The following is a 21,493-nucleotide window of genomic DNA, read 5'->3' as shown; positions in this document are numbered from 1 at the left end:
ATTTTAGCGAGAAAAATGGTTGGGGCATGCATTTTGAGGATGTGGCACGCATACCGAGGCAATCTAAGAGTTTATGTTAAGGTAAGTAAAATTTCTTAGAAAAATTAAGAAATTTAGGAATATTATTTTATGAATTTTAATAGTGAAATATTTGAAAAAATATTTTAGAAATATTTAGTTTAGATTTATTGAGAAAAAATAGGAAAAAATAGAGAGAAAAATAAAGATAATGCAAGAAATTATGAAAAATAGGTTTTGATACTTATTTAAATAATTATGGTGATTAGGATGCTTTGAGACTTAAGTTGAAGTGACTAGTACGAATTTTGAGGTAGGCACGCAAATCGAGGCGATGCATGAATTTCGGGACATGCGCGAATATCGAGGTAACCCGATAAGCTTGAGAAGGTAAGTGGTACTTTCCAACTGGATTTAGTTTTATAGAAAATGTTTTATGATTTATGTTTAGAAAACCTGATCCCCGAGAATGCTTTGATCATATTGACATGCTCTAATATGTATCCATCACGTAGATTACATATATGACATGCTATTAAATGCATATGTACACGTTGATATCATTGATCACGCGCATTGTGGCCGTAAGAAGTACTAACTGGCACCGCTGTTTTACCAAGGGTGCTCCTATACACCTTAGCTTCGAAAAATGTGGCCGCAAAAATGGTGAGTAGCATAAAGGGTGCAATTGACCCTTACGATGAGTAAGACATTGCATTCATGCACGAAAAATATTTTTTGTACCCTTACTTAGATGATTCATCATCTAACTTGGGTTTTGCCCCTGTAATATTCAAACGTTTCAGATGGAGATTGTAACAAATACGAGGATGAATAGGGCATGAAATGACACTTAACAGAGTGCAAAATGAATGAAATGTATATGTAGCCCATGTATTTAAGTTCTGCTACTTTGAATTCTGAATGTTTTGAGAAATGATGATGTGAAAATTAATTTATGATTAATGTTAAGATATCAAGTTCGATCATTGCTTCCGCATACGATGTGTGTATAATGATTCTCTTTCGAGATAAATGAATGAGAATTCTGGGACGGATTCGAGGAATGATGTGGTTTAGCATTAGTTTTAAAGAAAAAAAATTTATTATCCCAGAATTGTCCCAAGTTATAACGCGCCCGAGAAGCTGGGCGTTACAGGTCGCGTGCATATTGTCCGAGAAGAAAATATTCCATGATGACCACCAATATTGCCAAATTTCTCAATAAATACATGATGAAATCACGTCGATTGCTTATAACGACTGCACATGAATTTCTGAAACATATGCTTCAAAAATGGTTCAGCAACAGACGTGCTATTGTCGTTAAACTTGAAACTAAGATTACCTCCGCTACAGTAGCACATGCCAACTTTGCCTATAGGAAAACATTAGATCGATGATGTAACGTAATTCCTATAATACACGGGAAGAAGTTCCTCGTGAAACATGCTAAGGAAGGCAATAGGATCGTTGACATTGCGATGAAGACATATAGTTGTCGTAAGTGGGATCTTGATCAATTGCCACGTCTTCATGCAGTTGCTACTGGCAAGTATAATGATTTGACTTTATTATTCTTATTACATTCATTATTTAATGTGATATATTAATACTCTGTCTTTATTTATCGTATGTGACAGTTTCATACGAGTGCACTACTATTCGTTTTGCCATCCATATTACACCTCAAGATGGGTCAGAAAAACATATGAATCTCCCATCAATCCGATCCCTACTAAGTTCGCTTGGGTTATTTCTGTGCACATCAAAAAGGTGGTTGTACATCCACCCGTACAAAGAAAAGACAACTTGGTAAACCTATAGAGGGTCGAATTCCATCCGCTGGGTAAGCTCGTCGAAGGAAAAAATGTGAAAAATGTGGTGCACAAGGACACAACCGTCTTGGTTTCCCTAATGAATGGTCTTCCTCCATTGGAGAGTCAAGCATAGCCGCTACTCTAGAACCAAGAGACGTTGTCATAGCCACTGCAAGGGCAAGTCGAAAATGTAACATTTGCAAAAAGACTGGACACACTCGTCGTCAGTGCCTTGTACGGTTGTTCAATTTAGGTGATGATAACCTTGGCAATGATGTAGACAATTAATATACATGAACTCATTCAAGTATGATAATGTCATCACTTATGTTATTTAATAGTTGTTAGATCGTTTCAACAATAATGTGATTCTTACTCGCATTTACAGTGTGCTTAGATTTGTTACTGACCATATGTCCTTCGTGTATCAACAATGTTCAAAAATCCCTGCCACAAGTGAAAAGGATGACCAAAAGGCTTCAAACACAGCATCAACCAAATATTTTTGTCATGCTCCACCAGAAATGAATGTTGTTTTTTACATTATTATTTACAATATGAATATTTTAGCAACAATAATCTTTTGGTTTCTTTCACCACAATTACATTAATTAATATTTGTAATGATTGAACTGTGGTTGTGTGTTGTAATACCCGGAAAATTATTAAGAGTATATATGGTATTTAATGAAGGGTATAACTGGAATTATCGAAAGAATAAGGCTATAGGACACACTAACGCAGCTTTGGATGACCGAATTAGTCGGAGGGAGTACCTCGGACCCTAGACGATTAAGGAAAATGGTATAGTATCGACGAGTGATTTAAAATATGATTTTTAGTGATGAAAGAAATTAGATCGGGAACAGTTTTCGATACAGCTATCGACCGGGCTGAGAAAATCGAATCAACGTAGAAGACGTTCAGAAGGTCAACGGAGAGGGTCAAGGACTAGTATTTAATGTGTAGAACAACGCTTAAGCAATTTCGGGTTGAATCAAATGGATTTAAGGTCAATTTGACCAATCGAGCCTAAGTGTAATTTTCTAAATTTGCCCGATGGAGGTCAAAACGGCAATTTTTCGGAAGTTTCAGGGATCAAATGAAGAGTACAAGACTTTTGGGGCTTAGTGGTGTATTTGGATAGTTTGGGGGCTCAAGGAAAAGGTCAGAAATGTGAATCGAAGAATCTGGGGGCTAAAGTGCAAATTATGAAAGTTACATAGTGTGAATGCAGCAGCCAAAAACGGCCGCCGCAAATCCACCGCACGTGGAGGCCGATCTCGGCGATGGGACGGCCGGGGAGGAGCTAGGAAAGGTGCTATACGGCTGGAGGAAGGCTTGAGGGCCAAGCTTTGTCGTTGATTGACCGGATGTTGGCTGGTTTTTCGGGTATAAAAGAGGCCGAGGGTTTCGATTTTTGAAGCATGAAATCGACCTTGTTTTTGGATGATTTTGAGGGAATGGTTAAGGGGCTTTAGATCCTTGCATTCAGGAGAGTCATTTTAGAGTTTTTGGTGGGTTTTCGAGTGAGTTTAATGGCCGATTGAGGCTTAGCCGAAGTCGGGTGGCGGACCGCCGCGAGCCACCTGCAACTGCCATTTTTGGGCCTTTTTCGACGAGGTTTCGGCTTGAAACCGGTACCAATGTGATCGACTTTCAAAGGGCTTCAAGGGGGTGCCCTTATTTTGGTCATCGGAGGAGTCGTCGACGGCCGGATCTGAGGAAGAAGACGGTGGCGCATGGCTGCACGTGCCAATCTTCACTCGCACCCACGCGCTAGGCGCGTGAGGGCGGGTGAATGGGGGCATTCCGGAAGTATCTCAGCTTGAGGTTGAGTACAAGTTCAAGTAGTTGGTGATTTGGCACGCAAACCGAGGCTGTACATGAGGATCGAGGCGATCCGAATATGTTCGAGGTGAGTGTTCTACCGTAAAACTTGGTTTTAAGTTGTGAGTGGTCTGACTCTAGTTTTACCCTTGTTTTGGAAATGTCTTGGTGTGAGTGTAGTGAGTTCAGGTGAACGAGTGACACGATAGGGCACTCGAAACCAGAACTCGGGATGCTATACTTATGCGTTTTATTCATGTATATATGGCATCATTTGCATATTGATCATGTAATATATTGCATCAACTATTTTTACTTGCAAAAGAGTCGGTGTATAGAGTGTGATTTTCATATCATTGGGGTATTGATTTTCGTGTCGTTATTGGGTCTGTATGGGATGGGATGGGGTCTTCTTGAGAATGGGACAAGGTTAATCCTAGTAAACGAGTGACACGGTAGGGCACTCGAGAGATTAAGTATGTCGCGGCAAGGTCAACCCCAACGGTGTGTGGAAGGTGTTTCCACGGGAGGTTGAGTATGTTAGGGAGATTTCTCAAGATAGACGTGTTTGCATGTGTCATTTTGTCTGTGTATGCCATGCTCGTATATTTGTTCATGCATTATGTAAACTGTTACATGCCGTCACTTAGATATTTTGTCATCTAACCTGGGTTATGCCCCTGGAACGTTCAATGTTCCAGTCAGGGACTACTGCGAGGGCAAGGACATAGCCGGTTGAAGGTCAACGGTGCTTAGATTGATAGTCGTTGTAACTTTGGGGTTTTAGTATGTATTTCAGCTTGTCTATGAACAGTTGTACGATAACATTGTTATCATTTGGTCATTTGTAATACATATTTTGTTATGGAAATACTATGTAAGAATCTCGGTGTTTGATGTTAATGTATCCGCTGCGTTATAATATGTCTCGTTTAGTTGTTAAGATTATTGATCTTGTTAAGTTAAACGGGCAAAACTGGGTTTTCGGGATCTTGTGTGTGCATGTGAAGGTTGTTCATGAAGCACCGCGCGTGATGATGTTAGTAAAAAAAAAAAAATCCCGAAAATACCTTTATAGTGACACACCCGGCGAGGTGGGATGTTACATGTGTTGTTGGACAAAGAGAATGAGTCTCTAATATAGATTTAATGGAAGGAAAACAAGGAAGATTCTGCTGAAATTTTCTAAAATTATATCAAAAAAAAATTATGGAAAGTGCAGTGCATGATATATACACATTTCATTTCATTATTATTTTTTTTTTAGTTTTACCAACAATTGGTTCCAATACCAATAACTACTAAACTTGAACCTTGAACAAAGATGATGTTATGATTATCTAAAAAATGAAAGTGTAATTCGTAAACAATAATTTAATTTAATGTTTTGCTTATTGGTTTCAATGAAAAATAAAGTAAAGGCAAAAAAAAAAATATTTTTGGGTTTAGTGGCCCACTAAACCCGATTTCGGGTGTGGTTAACCAAACCCAAAAATATTGATTTTTTCTTTCTTTTTTTTTTTTTTGCATTTTCGTGACTTGATTTACCTAAAAAATGATCATTTTAAAATTTTACGGGTTGATTGAATTTAGGATGCACAACAAATAGAGATCTTGGTGTGTGGGAAGATTTGATAATCAATCAAGTAATACATGATCAAAGTGTTCTAACTACTAAACATGAACCTTGGACAAACATGATACTATGATTATTTAAAAAATAACAGTGTAATTCGCAAACAATAATTGAATTTAATGTTGTGTGTATTGGTTTCAATGAAATATAAAGCAAAGGCAAAAAAAAAAAAAATTTATGGGTTTGGTTGGCCACCAAAACCCGAAATCGAGTTTAGTGGCCCATTAAATTCGAAAATGTTGATTTTTTTTTTTTTTTGTCTTTCCGTGACTTGATTTATCTAAAAAATTATCTATTTTTTAAGTTTTACGGGTTGATTGAACTTAGGGTGCATAATAGATAGAAATCTTGATGTGTGAAAAGATTTGATAATCAATCAAACAATACATGATCAAAGTGTTCTAACTACTAAACATGAACCTTAGATAAACATGATGTTATGATTATATAAAAAATGAGAGTGTAATTCGCAAACAATAATTGAATTTAATGATGTGTGTATTGGTTTCAATGAAAAATAAAGCAAAGGCAAAAATAAAAAATAAAAAAAACATTTTCTGGTTTGGTTGGCCACCGGCCATTAAATCCGAAATCGGGTTTGGTGGGCTACTAAACCCAAAATCGAGTTTGGTTGGCCACACCCGAAATCGAGTTTGGTGGGTCACTAAACCCGAAATGTTAATTTTTCTCTTTTTCTTTCTTTTTTGTGACTTGATTTACCTAAAAAATGATATATTTTTTGTTTGTTTTCCTTTCCTTGAGTTATTAACCTAAAAAAATGATCTATTTTTTTGTTTGTCTTTTTTTTTTTTTTTATAATCATTTTTTTGGGTTATTTACTTATTTTCAATCTTTCAATTATATAGACATGAAAGATTTGGGATATCTTTTTTTTTTCTTTTCTTTATCATGTTGTCGCATATCATGACGCTCCCCCTTAAGAGATGGCCACATATCGTTGTTAGATAAAGAATTATGAACACAAACAACGAAATAAGACTATACAGGATAATATGGTTTGCAACATACATTCATTGGAAACAGGTAATATATTGAAGAAAAATTTAAAACCACAATAGTAAAAAAAAAAGGTAAGCAATTAATAAAACAGGGATCCATACTAATGTTTACATCCAAAAGTAAGAGATATGACATAAATGAAATGTGTGATACAAAGTAACTTCAAGTGCCTTGAGAAGATGAAGCGGATGATGGAGGAGAAGTGGCTGATGAAATAGACGGAGATGACGACGGAGCAGGAAAATAAGACGTCATCATCTGCATAAGCTGGACATTTGAGAAGCCAATTCTTGTGTGCGTCTGCAATGAGGTATATGGTATATGTGTGTGCAAGTAAGTTTTATAATATGTATATACATGGCTAAGTCTGTGGGTGAATTCAGTAGGTTCACTTGACTTGAGGAATATTATATAATATACTATATAATGCAAATACTCTTGAAACTTGAGAGAATAATAATGATAATGTATCATTGAATGGGCTATAAATTGATGGCTATGGAATAAATAAATTATGTGATGGCCTTGGAAATTAAAATGAATAATGGCCTTTGAAAATTGAATGATGATGCAGCTTGTAGTGGGTTATCAAATGATGGCTATAAAATAAATAAATTATGTAATGGCTCATGGAAATCTAGTATAAATAGAGAAGTTGGCCGCGGAGAAGTGAAAGCAAATTGAAGGCAGAGAAGCAAAGGTAGAAAGAAGGGTTCGTCATCTTGAGGTAAATAATCTGCCTAAATTAGTTAATTAGCAATTAATTAGTAAGTTAGTTATTTGGTTAACTAATTTAGTCAATTAATAAATTGGCTAAACCGGTGGGCTCGGTAACCAAGTGAATTTAGTTATGGGTTGCTAAATTAGTTTCTTAACATTACGTTCAAATATTTTGTTAAGGGATTTTGGGTGCATTGACGGTAAGACTAACGAATCAGCAGGCGACACATATTTCGAGGTAAGGGTTTAATATGCTCTGATACCACATTGTGACGCCCCGTCCCCACTACCGGGTGTCACCGTAACCCAAGGGTACACTTTCCTAGCATTCTCAAGACTACCAATCTCTTTGTCCAAAAGGGCACTTATAGCCATTCCATGTGGCAGTGTCCTATTCTTGCCATTGAAAGATTCGATCATTTGATTTATAATAAGAATACACAAGTTCGGTCTCCGCTTAGCTATTATACATTGCGTAAGCCATAAATCCATCTTAGAAACAGAAGCAAAACTACCATTTATAGGCACCAACATTTAACAACATATCAAGTAAAGAATCCTAGTGCTTAAACTCATTCTAGTGGTGTCCTTAATACGAGATGTGATGGTGTCATCTTCATACACCTCTTGATATGCCTTAACAAAATCTTAGGTCCAACAAGAGTAATTTTCACCACTTAATGGTATTCCACAACGGTTTTGAAGCAATCTAGTGTTAACCTCAATATAGGTAGAACCAATACTGGTCTTAAATCGTTCAGATGATTTTTGTCACCCAAAGGAATTGCTAGCATTCGAATAAAAAGCCCTAACAGTGTCTTCATAGAGACTTCTATGTATAGTCTAGAAATCCCACCAACCAAACTCCTTGAATGTGGTGATGTAAGGGAAATGGGTGATTCTATAAAATCTATATCAAGATATCGACCTTCCAATACATTTTTGGATTTAAAGTAGTTGAAATACCTCTCTTATTGATCATCGTTGGCAAACAAACATATTTGGGGAAGATGAGGAGGAGGAGGTTCCACTCCGAAAGCCGGCTATGCCTTAACAACAAGGGATAAAATGACGTGGGCACCTTGGGTGGGGTCCAGGCTTCGCCGCCTCCGGCCATCGAGAACTCAAGATCTAGAACTCATTTGCAGTGGAAGGACACTCGAGTCTCGAATCTGACCTATGCCTTATGAGCAGATTATTAAATTGCAATTAGGGTATAACATAGTTTGCTCACACAAAGTACTCATTAAAAGTAATAAGTCCAACTGGAAAATACAAGCAACGTTCAACACATCCACAAAATAATTACATGACAGACACAAGTTATTAGCTCGCATTCCCATCATGGATTGCCATTCTCATCATTCAGCTGGTCTTCGGCATACACCGCCTTCCTTTTACCGAACTCCAAACTATCTGTGTGGTTAGTGGGAATGAAAGTGAGTGAGTCCTAGGACTCAGTAAAGGCAATATGCAATGCAGTAAATTATTTAGCATGACATCATAGATAAATATGAAATGCAACATGCATGCAAGCCTGTCCATTACACCAATCTTAGGCTTTAAGTGGCCCCTAGTGGTTCCAGCTATGACCCCGTCCTAGGACTCTCACGGTCAACAATCCACTGCCCAATGCCTAGTCACTTCCTCAATATCTTAGGTATGAGACTTTGTATCACTGTGCAGGGCGTATAGCGGCCTTATTATTTAACTTAAAAGGGTTGTAAGTGTATTTTATATTTCACTTAGTTGTATGTGAGATGGTTTATGTTGTGAGTGTTTTTTATTTACTAAGGTAGCATTTATTAAAATAAGTGAGATAAGTTCGTATCAATATGTGACGGCCTACATCCCGGAGCCCCTACTAGCATAGAGGATCCGTGAGAGGGTCATCAACGGACCAAACTGTGACGGCCCACCTCCCGAAGCCCCCGCTAGCATAGAGAATCCGTGAGAGGGTCATCAATGGTAATGATTCAAAAGCAACGAAAAGCAAAACCATCCATTTTCACTTACATAATCAGACATGTACATCTATCCAAGATAAAAGTTACATAATAGAAAAGCTTTCCTTGAATACAACACATCATGTTTGACTCACAAAACATACATAAGCTCTCAATGTACAAAGGTCTACCTAACTCTCAAAATATAAATAACAAACTCCCAAGACTTTTCTTAGGTGAGCTCTGTACACAACAATGACTGAAGATCCACCCCTGTTAGACACACCCTCGGTTGTAGCTTTACCTTTACTTAGAATGGGGTGAAGAAAGAGAATGGGCCATAAGGCCCAGCGAGTATAACAACGTGTTGGAAATCGATAGGAAATCTTAGGGTTTTACAACTTTCAATCTCAGACTATCGATGGACAAAATAGGAAACAGAAATAAACATCCACAGAAACGAAACGAAAAGCGAAAAATGAGACACGAGAGATTTACCGTGGTTCACCTCAAACCGAGGCTACGTCCACGTTGAGCTCTGGTGAGAAGAGCTCACTGAACTATGAAAAAAAAAAACAAGATTACACCCACATATAAAACCTCCCCCTCTCTCTATACATACAATGGTTCGAGGAAACAAAACTTGCCATTAAAATCACTTAATACATATTAAAAGGCAACCTAATCGAACCATATAACATGCTCTATACAAAGCATTTACAGAAGAAAAGAAACAAAGAGCAAACCATAAAAGAAAACCCTAGCCCGAGGGCGAGAGCCAACAGCCGAAAACAAAACCCTCATTTTTCTTCTTGCTTTCCTTCTTCTCACATTTTCCCAATTTTCGTCTGATTTGAACACATCCCGAGGCGAGATTAAAAGCTATAAGGAATGGCTAGGATTGACTCTCATAAAGCACTGGAGGATGGCTGAGATTCAATCGTGCAAGCACGATTGATTATTCCAACAGAAATAGCAGGGAATAAGATCGGGCATGAGAGAGATCAACCGAGCGCCAGCTGAGGCTGCGAATGGTTGCCACGTGCTACCATCCAGCAGCTGCCAATTGGCAAGCTGCGGTTGTAGCACGTGGCCCTCCAATCCAACTAAGAGGGACGGCGTCGTTTGATGCTTCATATCCAGCACAACGAGATATTAAAATCATGATTAATAAGAATAAGCCACAAAATAAATATAACCCGATACAAGTAGGTCGTAATGCCCATAAAAATCTACACCTACCAGAAGGTCAAACACTAGCCCAACCATACCATGCACACAAACTCAATAATAAGAGATGATGCATGCACACATCCATACCTTGACACTATATATCCAATAATATCATATGTTCGGGCCAGTCAGCTCCACTCCCAAGGCAACGCCAGAGGTCGGTCAACTCCACCCAAGGTTTATACACTTATTGACTAACATTGGGGCTAGATAGCTCAACTCCAGGTTAACACCTGAGACCAACCAGCTCCACCTAAGGTCAAATCCTCATCATAAGCCACGAGGTCATTGGGGCCAAATAGCTCAACTCCTAGGGTCACGCCTACCCATGGCTTACACCCTTAAGGCCAATTTGCTCCACCCAATGCCTTAGCTCCCTTATTCACTTAACATATACATGAAAATGTACGGAACCATGCCCCAAAGTATGCACATTAGTCGTGAATCCGATAATAATTTCCACTCAACCCAAACCTTAAGTAGGGAAATGTCAAGGAATGCTCATTGTCACTTGAGGGCATTAGTGCATGAAATGCACTCCAAATATGCATCTCAACCATCTCTCATAATATTCATTTATGAGACCCTAAAACTCAAACCAAGAAATGCCACGGATCGTGGATTGGCTTTCAATCCTAATTGGTATGACTTTAAACCCTAGGGAGACCCTTCAAATATTGTCCAAATAATACCCATAATATATCAAATCGAATACTATCGAGTCTAGTTTACAACGCTTCAAATGGTTTGTCAATCAGATATCTATACAAAAAGTTATGGCCAAAACAGTAGAGGGTGCGTAGTGTAGTCTATCGCGGGAGTCGACTTTGACACCAAAACAGTCGACTTTCGGGGCACAGTCGACTCTGACATCGTCTTAGGTGACCTAACCGAGAGCTAACCTTGGGGAGTCGACTCCCAGACCCTACTAGTCGACTCTTGAACCCCCAAAACCCAAAAATGACGAACAACACACCCCCAAACTCCTCTAACTCTCCCAACACTCAAATCTAAACCCAAAAATACACCATTCCAAAACAAATATAGGGTGGAACAAACCCTATTGAAGTCACAAAATAATTCCAGCCATCACATTCAAGAATTTAGGGAGATTTACAAAGATCTTTACATAGATCTCAACCAAAAGCATGAAAATCATGGGGGTTCTCTTCTTTCACAAATAATCCTCAAAACATCATGATTTAAAGATTTTAAAGAGGAGTAGAGGAGAACTTGCTTTTGCCAAATCTCTTGAAAACCTTGCTTAGAGAAACCACCACAACTTCTACACCTCCATAGCCAAGAAACTAAGACAAAAAAAAGAGGAGAAGAAGATGAAGCTACTTTTAACTTGCTCAAACCTTCCCTGAAGCATCAAAAACAAAGAAAAATGGAGAGGAAATTAAGCCCTAGCCTCCCCTCCTTGCTCTCTCGATCGCTCCCTTTCTTCTCTCCCAATTTTTTGCCTTTTAATTTCTTCTTCTAACATATATATATATCCATACACTCCCACAATTACCAAAATGCCCTTATTGCAAAATAACATAAATGGAAATTATTTACTTTCGAATAATAGTTTAAACATAAATCACACTCCACAATTTTCATAAAATGTTTATTTACATTATTTGCAAAGTCGTGGGTCCCACTTCCATTAGAGTCAAACCTTTGATTTTTCACATTCCCTCTACTTTGGTCACATTACCTAAAAATAAGGCTAAGAAATATTTTAAAATTTTTATCAAATTATTTGTTAATTTTTTTTGAAATGCATTGGAGAACACATGTGTCATTTTTTCTTATATGTAAAGATTAAAATAAATTTATTTGGAAGAGATGAAAGATAAATTTATCTGAAAAAACTCATATAAGAAGTCATGTGACTTTTTTTTCAAAAGTTGTTAGATAAATTTAATAAACATAATTGAAATCACTTTTATCTTTAATACTTTCTACCTCTCACTTTTTTTGGTCCATGTCTTAATTAACAAATATTACTTATTACTTTACTAGTAAAGTGACTTATAACAAGGTTTTAGTTATTGTAGAAAAGTTAGAGTCTTTCTAATTTATTTTAGTGAAATTTTAAGTTTTCAACTCAAATATATATGATGTAAGCCCTTAAAACTAAGGGTGTGTTTGATTGGCTATTTTTTCTGTGGAAAATGATGATTTTCTACCCAAATTCCAACTTTTAGAGTGTTTGATTAGTCAAATTTTCTATAGAAAACATTTTCCCACTTAGGGTCACGTGACCCTCTTTTCCTACTTTTGGTGGAAAATCAATTCCCGTGGAAGGGGCAAGAATTTCTTTTCCAGATGAGCGTTAAAGAAAGATGGCCCTTACTTGCGAGTGAGCGAAGCAGAGAGAGAGATGGGCGATGGCAGCGAGGGGGAGTCCACGTCGAAACGCGCCATGGTGACGAGGGCTGCAACGCCGTAGACAGAGTCATCGGCGCCGGACACGGTCACCATTCCAAAGAAGATGAGGAGAAGGATGAGCAGGAATCCGGCCTAGAAAACTATTTTGGGAGAGAGAAGAAGTGGGTTTGGGAGAAGAAATGGGTTAGGGAGAAGAAGTGGGTTTGGGAGGGAGGGAGGGGGGAGAGAGAGAGAGATGGGTACCGAAGATGGCAACGGCGGGCCACCCCTCTGCCCTTCGCTCTTGACCTCGTTCTCGCCTATCTCACTCTCTCTCACCGCCTTAGCCTCGCCCCTCGCCCTCGATCTAGCTTTCGCCGCCTCGATCTTGCTCTCGCCGCTGCCTCTCTGACTGTGTGTGTACATGTATTCTGTGCATATGGATGAAACAAGAAGTCAGTGGGATATGGATGACGCTCTATGACATGACAGGCTTTTGAGCGCTGTAAGTGGTGATGGCTTCTGTTGTTGTTGTATGTTGACGATTATTTGTGTTTGTTTTTTATTTAAGGTTGCTTCGATTATTAGTATTGAGGATAAATTCCAGAGTTCTTTGTGATGCTCTGTTCCTCTAAAACAGAGCAATGGTTGCTGCAACCGACAATGGCGGCGGTGATGGGTGCTGCAATTGACAATGGCGACGGTGATGGGCGCTGCAACTTGCTGGGTATGTGTATGTATGGCGGTGATGGGATCTGCAACCGGCTTGCTGGGATTTGCAACCGGTTAAGGAGAAGAAGTGGTTTTCTAAATATTTTGTATGGTATATTTGATTTATTTGTAAGTAATTTCTAGCTAGAAAATTAAACTAATCAAACACATTTAATTGATATTTTTCCTAGAATTTAATTCTAGGTAATTTAATTCCCTAGAATTTATTTTCTTTCCATCCAAATTCTACCTTTGTAATCAAACACATCCTAAATGTCTATAAAATCTCATGTGGTTGTACTTGATTATTTGATTATTTGTTATTATCTATTTATTAATAAATCACACATTAAAACATAACTTTGAAAAAAAAGCTGGAAGAAATTTGTTTCGCTTATAAAACCCAATTCACCCGTCAAGATTTTTTGGGTAACAAGGGGGATTTGGCACTTGTGGTGGTGGCAGAAAATTAGACTTCTACCCCCCCTCAAGTTTGGGTAATTTTAATTTCACCTTGCATTGCCAACTCTCTATTTTTGATATATTACATTATGACTTCTGTAAATTTTAACAAGACCTGTTGCAATTAAGCTTTCACTTAAACATTAAAAATTTATAGGAATTACATTAAAAGCCTCACCAATTTTTTTTAAAAAATTATACTAAGCCCAATATTTTGAAAAATCACTTCAAATTAAACCTTTTGATGACTCACCAAAATGCTCTTAATAAAAAATGAAAAGGGTCTCAAACCCTCACAATATTACCAAAATGTCATTAAATAATAAAAAATAACCATTTAAGCCTATTTTTGTTTATTTAAAAAATGTCATCTTATTTCTCAAATTACCTTAAAAATTCAGTGTATTACAAATATTTTTTTATTACTAAAAGACTTATTATGGTTTGGATAATTCATAATGATGCCTTAATAATTTGGTTTATAAGTAAAATTAACAAACTACATGAACCTTGAAAAATATTTTTAAATAAAAAATTTACTTTTGCAAATAGAGGGTTTGAATTTAATTTATTTGTGAAAATAAAAAAAGTAATTGGGTTAGACATGATTAACAAATTTGGTTCCTAAGAAGAAAATAAAACCAATAAAAGTTTAAGTGAAAATAATGACTATAATGAAATAAATATTCAACGAAAAGATATAGAAAAAAATTAAGAAAATTTGGATGAAAATAAGTATAATATAGGTGATGATAGGCCTCTAATTTTAGAGCAACTTAAATTTAAGATTGATGTATAAGTTAGAAGAAGGGCTGAAAGGTGAAAGATTAGGCTTGCTTAAAATTCTAGTTTAAAACAACCTAAACAAATATCAATGTTAATCTCAGCCTAAACCTATACATATAATTGGCTTCCTTAACCCATCTAAAGGATCAAATTTCATTGTCCATGACCCCATATTGGCTCATACCAATTCTTTAGTTTATCTATATAAAATGTTGTATTTCAGGATTTATGTATTATATTTATTATATTACTACTATGTTATTTTTAAGTATAATAATAAATTATGATACACTAGATAATCGGACCTTGTTTTTGTTTTATTTTTTATTTTTATTACTATAAAAGCTAGTTCAAGATAAAATCGAGCTAAAAAATTACTTGGACAATTTTAAAACTACAAATAATCTAAAGAAAGCATAACTATACCACAAATAGAGTAGTAATCAACCTTAAAATCCTCATTAATAAATTGTATACTATTGCATATAAATTGATTGAAAACTCGTTGTTTAGTTGTGGAAATTGGAACAATTTTTTAGAAAATTACTTCACAAAAATAAAAAAAATAAATGTGTTCAAATATACAAAATTTTTCAAATAAAAATTAAAAAACTTGGAAAAACTAATTTTCAAAAATTGAATTAAATTTGAAAAAAATTCTAAAAACAAGTTAAATTATTCCTTATTAATTTAGAAATTTAAAAAGTGTGGCTTTTCAAAACTTTTTTTATTTTTTTCAATTATTTTGTCTCCTTCTTTAATACTAGTAATGGAAAATAAATTAAAATATTTTTCATTTTTGAGAGCCCATAATATATAGTGTTCCAGATTGAAAACTAGTTGTTCCTTGTATCATTTGAATGCGATTTTCAAAATTTATATTAAATGTAAAAATAAAAATTATAAAAAATAAAGAATAACAAACGAAAAATCATTTTCCAGAAACAAATGATGAAGCAATTCGGCGGTGGAATAAAACAAGAGCCCTAGCGCCGGAACGGTTGCCGCGTGACGTTGCTTACTTGAAACGTAAATCGGAGGCAGATCTGGAAGATAACAACATAACATGGCGTTGCATTAGATCTCACTTCACTGCGGCAAAACCAAATTACCGAGCTATAATATTCCTATTTCCTACCACCAAACATATAAAGGCCCTTCGTCTACGTCGTCGTCGTCTGGGCGCCATAGCATTTGCCTGCCAGCTCGCTTCCTCAATACACCTCCCCCATGGAGGATGCCTACGCCAGATCTGTCTCCGAGGTAACTCCAACCCTCACTTCCGAATGTTTTCTGAAAATTTCACCCAAAACAAGGTTTATAGGGCTTGAATCTTGCGCGTCACAGTGAAGTGGATGCAGCGGTGCTCTTTAGTTTTCGCCGATTGTTCTCTGCAACCAAAACGGTCTAACTAATGTTTCTTATCCAAAACTTTGTTTCTCGTCCGAGCGTGTGTGTGTGTTTGTTTTTGATAAGTTTTTGGAATTAGTGAATTAATTTGACTAAAATAAGGGCATGCGGAGTATTGAAGTTGTAAGATTTTGAGTTTGATCTTCCATTGGGGGAATTCATTGGCAAGCAGAAGGAGCTTTATGCTCAAATGTCCGTCCTGTTCGGTTAAACTTATTGAAATGTGAAGTGTTGGCTCGTAAATGATCTCGTTCTGTCATGCAGGTTCTGGAATTCTTTAGTGTGGACCCGACGAAAGGCCTTACTGATTTCCAGGTACACGGTTGTTTGGTCATTGACTTAGTCATTGCTCTATTTCCCTCATAATGCTTCAACCACTGTATATTCTTTTAATTGCGGGGCGGGGGCGGGGAGGGGGAGTTCAAATTTTTGCTAGCTTAGTAGCTTTGATTTGTTTGTCCAAATTTATGCTAGCTTTGATTTGTTTCTCTTGTCTTCATTACAATGTTTTACTCTATTTTGCTTCTTTGCAGGTTGCAGAACATGCCAGACTTTATGGTAGAAATGGTATGCCTCCAAACTCATCTTTTGTTTAGAGATTGATTTAGACAGAATATTTAGAGTAAATTATAGTTTGATGTATGTGCACATGCATGCGTGTGTGCTTTCTTTTTTCTTTTTGATTTTGTATTTTTTGTTAACTTCATTTTTAGCAAATAATTAGCCTATCCTTTCAAATTTTTGCTAGATGTGCCTTTCTGTAAATTCATTAATATTCTTGCACTAATAAATTTCCTTAAGGTGATGATCAACCAATTCATGCCCCTTTTCTGTAGAATACATTTTAAAACTAGGGGCAATCGTGCTTCATGCACATGTAAGTTTTCTTTGTGGTTGGGTATGGCCATTGGAAGTTGCTTACCTTTTGGTTTACATAATACAACATGATTTTTGGGTTTTTTGATACAAAATGAATTTTCGTTGCATTAAGAAGTTTCGAGTTGCAACTTTTTCTTAAACGATGTGTTTGGAAGGCCTAGTTAAAAATATTTATAAGGTCTTGCTGGTTGGATTGATGGTATGTGGGTAGGAAGTGGTTAGGGTTGTCGTAGTTGTGATTTGATGACGTTTTAGTTCTAGGGGTGTGAAAGGTGACTTGCATATACTGCTTGTGGGAGAGAAGAGGAATAATAAGAATAGAGGAAGATATTGTCAAGCCTTTGGTCTGAGGCTTAGGCTAGTTCTGGAATTATAGAGGGTTCAAGAGAAAGAATAGAAAGGGAGGGAGAATTTGAAAGGAGGGAGAATTCAGAGAGAGAAAAGAGAGGGATAGAATTTGTATTATCTAGTGTTGTTAAAGGCATGCCTAGGCGCAAGGCGCACCTTGGGAGTCTGGAATGCTTCCAAGCGGGGGCACACCAACAAGGTGTGCCTAGGCCCAAGGCGCCTTGGGCTTAGGCGTGCCTGGACTTTGTTAGCTATTTTTTATTTTACTGTTTATTACTTTATTTAATTTTTTACTGTTTAGGGTTTATATTTATTGATTTTAATTACAAATTTGACAATAAGTAAAAATGCTACTATTTCAAAAGCTCCAATTTAATTTGAACTTGATAAAGATGGAGAGGGAGATGATGTGGAAGAAGAGGATATTAGAGATGACACTTCTAATGATGAAAATATGGAAATGTTTGATCTTGATAATGAGGATGATTTTTAGATTATTTAAAATGCATAATTAGTTAATCTTAGTTAATATTTAAGATCTATAAATTGCTAAGATTTAATTTAAGTTGACTTAAAGACTTTTAAATTGCATCTTTTGGCATTTTTTATTGCTCTTTTCATTAATATATGTTGAATTTTTTAATTTTCTTGATAACATGCTTGTGAATATGTTATTAGGAGTTAAGACCTATTTTAGACCTTATTCTTCAATTAGGATGTATATTTTTCATTTTTTTTTTCAATTAGCATGCGCCTAGTTCCATCGGACCCAGACATTGCCTATGTAGTGAGTGTTGTGAGTTAGTTTATGTATAACCTGAAAGAAATACATCTGCAGGCGGTCTACATAATATTGTGCTATTTAAAAAGGACTCTAGGGAAAGGAATATTGTTCAAGAAGCATGCTAAGATTGCACTTGAATCTTATACCGATGCTAACTATGCAAGTTCAGTGATAGACAGAAGATCTACTTCTGGGTATTGCACCTTTGTTGGAGGGAATTTAGTCACATTGAGAAGCAAGAAGCAAAATGTTATGGTAAGATGGAGTGCTGAATTTGAATTCCAAGCTATGGCACAGGGCATATGTGAATCACTATGGCTAAAGATTATCTTGGAAGACTTAAGAATTGAGTGGGATGGTCCTATGAAGCTCTACTGTGACAACAAGTCAGCCATTAGTATAGCACATAATCTCGCGCAACATGGTCGAACAAAATACATAGAAGTTAATAGACACTTTATCAAGGAAAAACTGGACAACGGTCTCATTTATACTCCGTATGTGCCTTCAAGGTCTCAACTAGCAGATGTGTTTACAAAAGGAATCAACAATCCTCAATTTCAGACTTTAATTTCCAAACTGAGGATGGATAATAACCATTCATCAGCTTGAGAGGAGTGTTGGAGATTATATAGCAGATTGATTGAGGCAGATTTATGGGAGTTATCTTGGAAAGTTGAAGGGCTGTCAATCAAGCTGTTTTTGAATTATTTCCTAATGTACAAATAGAAGATTAGGTGTACAGATTTGGTAGGTTCTGTAAATCACTTAGAGATTATCTCCATTAGGGGAAATTTCTATTTAAGAGTTTCCTATTGTAGATTGGCTAGGTTTCTGTATATATATAGATCTGGACAGAATGAATAATATATACATTCGGTTTTCTTCTCAATTCGTGACAGGTCCAAGAGAGAATAGAAAGGGAAGGAGAATTTGAAAGGAGGGGGGAGAATTCAGAGAGAGAAAAGAGAGGGAAAGAATTTGTATTATCTCAACATAATTCACATCCTCTTACATTTATCCTTTCTGTAGGCCCTTCCTTTCAGTTGTAGTGTCCTAACCGAAAGGGTACAAGTGGCTATAGCAGTAACTGATTAGTACAACGAGCTTATTCAATGGCAGCCTAATTACAAGTATACCCCTAGGGTCATGATAGATACGTAAAATTCCTTAGGATCACCACCACGTAAACTTGCATAAAACATTACAGTCACTAAAGGTTTCCACACATTAGTTTTAAGTCTCAACTGCATAACTAGAATATTTTAAGTAAACTTGCATAAAACATTACAGTCACTAAAGGTTTCCACACATTAGTTTTAAGTCTCAACTGCATAACTAGAATATTTTAGACTAAGTAATATGCAAATGTCAAATGGGGAACCTAGTTTTGTGCTCAAGATGGCCGATGGGTGACTGACTGCCATGTACCATACTTGGAATTTGAGAATTGTAACATAACCCTAACTTATCATCATTATCATAAAAAATCTTATCCTACTAAATAAGGTTGGCTAAATGGATTCTAATTCTTCATTCATCTCTATCCATGGCCATGCGTTCTATAAGGCTATTATATCCCATATCATGTTTAAGGACTTCCCACAAAGGAAGGATTAGATTAAGCTCAAATCAGGCTGTAGTAGACCAACTATAGTGAAGTGTGGGATGAAAATAACAAAAAGTAATCATGTCCTGAAATGGCTTGCATACCAGTTTGTACTAGACAAAATTGATCTATACCAATTTCCAAGAAGTTTCAGTGTATTAAAGTGTATCAACCACATATGGGTTTTATTATTATTTTTCCCCTTTTCTGATATAGTGTTATAATATATGCACACACACATGTTTTATTGTTTAACGAGCAAGTATCTTTTTAAACTTAATGTTTTGTGTTAGAAATATATACTTTTCTCTACCATATTTATTAGGGAATCAAACCTTTACAAGAGAAGCTCTTAAACCATAAGGTAAATTGATTAATGGTAATTGATTAATAAAAAGGAGAATATTGAAAAGATTATAGTTATACTGACTTGTGAATAGTAATTAACCAATAAAAAGGAGAATATTGAAAAGATTATAGTTATATTGACTTGTGATTGGTAATTAACCTGTTCTTTTGTCATCATTGTTGTTGTTGCTTTTGCTGTATTGAGGGGTATATGTTGGTACTAGTGGTAAGTAATCTTTTAAAATGCATGTTCTTTCTTTTCATCTTATTTGTTTGTGATACCTTATATTCATTTCTATTTAACTTCTTTTTAGTTGTATTATAATAAATTTTGTTTGTATTCATGTCTTCTAATGTCTTCCCCATTTGGTTCCATGCTTCACATATGGTCTCAGTGCTGCCTCAGGAGGGAAGTAAGTACATGATCTATTTTTCTCTCTCTCTAAACTTTTGTCAAGCAATATTTTTTTAGGTGGTGATACTTCTAAAAAGGATATATTTTTATGTAGAAGTACATGGCCTATTCTCTGAATAAATTTTTGTCAATCAACACATTTTTACATGGTGACAGTTATACAAATGACCATATTTTATGTAGGAACTTCCCCTTCATTAGCCAATCCAAATATGTCGTTCTAGATGACCATATAAATGATCTTTTTTAACTACTATAGGCTATAAGTTCTATTTGCTGCTCATCTTGGCTGTATGACAGCATTTGGGATGTGATGCAAAGCTTGCATACCTATTCTTAAAATAGCTAATCTTTTCCTTTTTGCATACATTATGATTTGCTCAATGCAGGCACTCCCTTTTGGAAACTGGTTCTGAAGCAATTTGATGATTTGCTGGTTAAGATATTGATTGCTGCTGCCATTGTTTCTTTCCTTTTAGCTTTAATTAATGGGGAGACAGGCTTAACGGCATTCTTGGAACCGTCGGTATGACATCTATCTCTCTTTTCTGTTGAAGTAAACTTCCTAGAAGTCTGCCAGCGAATGCTTTTCATCCTTTTGCTCTGTGTTTTTGGTAGTTCCTGTTTTCATAGTTTTTTTTTGTTAATACTCCAGTTGAATTTGTTGTGTTGAAATTTCAATGATGGCTAGACTGATTTGCTTTACATTCATTTTGCTTTTGTTGGATAAAGATTAAAAATTTGAACTTCAATTTAGCATATTTGATGAATAGCCAACATATGCTGGCTTTTGATAGGGATGCATATGGTGCATTTATGCATGTTTTGGCACAAAAGCTCCATGACTGGGCAATAACAAATACTGAAATGACAGAAAATTGTTTTGGAAAACTTCTCTGTTTTTGTTTCTTTTTCCTGTAGATATTGTAATTAAATGCTATAATAGATCACTAGAACTTACTCGATCAGAAAGCAAATGTGACTATAACATCATCTAAAGTAGGCCACAGTAATCGCTATAGAGTGGACTAATTTGTAAATTACACATTGAAGGTGATCTATGACCAGCAACCTTTTTATGTGAAATGTGTATCATGTTGTGACCTTTTTATTTGAAAGAAAAAAGTTGTATTACCATGGTAGAAGTCCCTAAAGAA

At 36.1% G+C, this 21,493-nt stretch overlaps 1 protein-coding gene across 9 annotated transcripts in view; it reads left to right on the top strand.

Moving 5' to 3' along the window:
- The first annotated feature begins 15,501 nt into the window (after positions 1 to 15,501).
- The window catches only part of LOC127807998 (calcium-transporting ATPase 3, endoplasmic reticulum-type), a 141,719-nt gene continuing 135,727 nt past the window's right edge, over positions 15,502 to 21,493 (top strand). For 4 of the 9 annotated variants that reach the window (XR_008024846.1, XR_008024847.1, XR_008024842.1 and 1 more), the window contains exons 1-5: positions 15,504 to 15,806; positions 16,218 to 16,268; positions 16,487 to 16,520; positions 20,317 to 20,334; positions 20,726 to 20,862. Coding sequence is in view for 2 of the 9 variants with exons in the window: in XM_052346291.1 (XP_052202251.1) it covers positions 15,774 to 15,806; positions 16,218 to 16,268; positions 16,487 to 16,520; positions 20,317 to 20,334; positions 20,726 to 20,862 (273 nt within the window). In the remaining 7 variants the exon portion in view is untranslated. Of the gene's footprint in view, positions 15,807 to 16,217; positions 16,269 to 16,486; positions 16,521 to 20,316; positions 20,335 to 20,725; positions 20,863 to 21,493 lie in introns of all 9 variants that reach the window. The other 5 variants (XR_008024848.1, XM_052346292.1, XR_008024843.1 and 2 more) reach the window with 5 other exon arrangements.

Source organism: Diospyros lotus, chromosome 8, assembly GCF_014633365.1.
Source record: "Diospyros lotus cultivar Yz01 chromosome 8, ASM1463336v1, whole genome shotgun sequence".
In the NCBI taxonomy this organism is placed as follows: domain Eukaryota; kingdom Viridiplantae; phylum Streptophyta; class Magnoliopsida; order Ericales; family Ebenaceae; genus Diospyros; species Diospyros lotus.
Note: the sequence above shows the minus strand (reverse complement) of the source record. Positions and strands in the feature narration are given on the sequence as shown.